At 53.3% G+C, this 1,774-nt stretch overlaps 1 protein-coding gene across 1 annotated transcript; it reads left to right on the top strand.

The window, feature by feature from the left end:
- The first annotated feature begins 312 nt into the window (after window positions 1-312).
- Window positions 313-1,523, top strand: LOC113832366 (7-methylguanosine phosphate-specific 5'-nucleotidase-like). The gene is given in 2 exon segments (XM_027387844.2): window positions 313-464; window positions 466-1,523. Coding segments are annotated over 2 exon segments (813 nt in total). The 5' UTR covers window positions 313-327; the 3' UTR covers window positions 1,142-1,523.
- Window positions 1,524-1,774: the final 251 nt, after the last annotated feature.

The following is a 1,774-nucleotide window of genomic DNA, read 5'->3' as shown; positions in this document are numbered from 1 at the left end:
CCCCCCCCCAACTAACACCCTAGCTATCCCATACCCTTTCTGCTCTCCAGGGAGGGTGAGGCCTTCCATAGGGGCTCTTCAGAATCTGCAATGTCCTTTGGGATAGGGCCTAGGCCCACTCCCTTGTGTCTAGGCTCAGGGAGTACCCCTTTATGTGGAATGGGCTCCAAAAGTCTATTCCTATGCTAGGGATAAGTACTGAACTACTATAAAAGGCCCCATAGGGCGTGGCGGGATCGCGGGCGCGGGGAGGCCCGGCTGCCCCGGTGCCCATCGTGGCGCTCGGGTCAGCGGGGCTCTCGGGTCTCGCGACAGGTGAACAGTCTGATGAAGGCACCCGGGCGGGTGCAGGAAATCGTGGGCGCCCTTCGCAGGGGCGGAGGAGATCGCCTGCAGGTGATTTCTGATTTTGACATGACCTTGAGCAGATTTGCTTACAATGGACAGCGATGCCCCTCTTCCCACACTCACAGCGCTCTTTCACCACTATTATCCCATTGAGATCGACCCTCACCAGACCATCAAAGAGAAGTTGCCTCATATGGTACAGTGGTGGTCCAAAGCCCACAATCTCCTGTGCCAGCAGAGGATACAGAAATTCCAGATAGCGCAAGTGGTTGGAGAGTCCACTGCGATGCTCAGGGAGGGATATAAGATGTTCTTTGACACACTCTACCAAAACAACATTCCTCTTTTCATCTTTTCGGCGGGCATTGGCGATATCCTGGAAGAAATTATCCGACAGATGAAAGTGTTCCACCCCAACATCCACATTGTGTCTAACTACATGGACTTCAGTGAGGATGGTTTCCTGCAAGGCTTCAAAGGCCAGCTTATCCACACCTACAACAAGAATAGCTCCGTGTGTGAGAACTCTGGTTACTTCCAGCAACTTCAGGGCAAAACCAACATCCTCCTGCTTGGAGACTCCATGGGGGACCTCACTATGGCTGATGGGGTCCCTGGGGTGCAGAACATTCTCAAGATTGGCTTCCTAAATGACAAGGTGGAGGAGCGGCGGGAGCGCTACATGGATTCCTATGACATTGTGCTGGAGAAGGACGAGACGCTGGACGTGGTCAATGGGCTGCTGCAGCACATCCTGAGCCAGGGCGACTACATGGAGCTCCAGGGCTCCTAAGCAGCACGGCCCGCCCCAGCCAGGCCCTGCAGGCACTGGTGAGGGGGAATGCCTGCCTACCAAGCCTCCTCTGTGAGCGCTGAGAGAAGTCGAGGGCAGCCAAGAGCTGCTGGGCCCTCCTCACCCCTGAGTCCTTCCCCATGCCTTTGCCTTCTTCCTGCTAGAAAGCAGACAGAGGGAGGCCCCGCCTGTGGGAGGGCAGCAAGTGTGCTAACAAGTGAGCTGCCTAGTACACAGCATGTTAGCCTTCTACAGATCATCAAGTCCAAGTTTTCAGAGCTGGAAATACAGACGGCTCAGTGGTGAAGCCTAGCATGTGGCGGGCCCTGGGTCCCTTCCCCAGCACTGAAAAAAAAAAAAAAAAAAAAAAAAAAAAGGAAAAGCAAAAGTAAAGCTGTACATCAGATAAAAAAAAAAAAAAAAAAAGGCCCATAGATTTCAGAGGTCTCCTCACTGACACCCACGTTCATGGAGTCTGGATCAGTCCCATGCTGATTTCCCAGCTATCAGTCTGGGGACCAAGAGTTCCCCCTTGTTCAGGTCATCTGTTTCTGTGGGTTTCACCAGCCTGGTCTTGACCCATTTGTTCATCACTCCTCCTTCTCTGCAACTGGATTACAGTTCAGTTCAGTG

Source organism: Cricetulus griseus (genome assembly GCF_003668045.3).
Source record: "Cricetulus griseus strain 17A/GY chromosome 1 unlocalized genomic scaffold, alternate assembly CriGri-PICRH-1.0 chr1_1, whole genome shotgun sequence".
In the NCBI taxonomy this organism is placed as follows: domain Eukaryota; kingdom Metazoa; phylum Chordata; class Mammalia; order Rodentia; family Cricetidae; genus Cricetulus; species Cricetulus griseus.
Note: the sequence above shows the minus strand (reverse complement) of the source record. Positions and strands in the feature narration are given on the sequence as shown.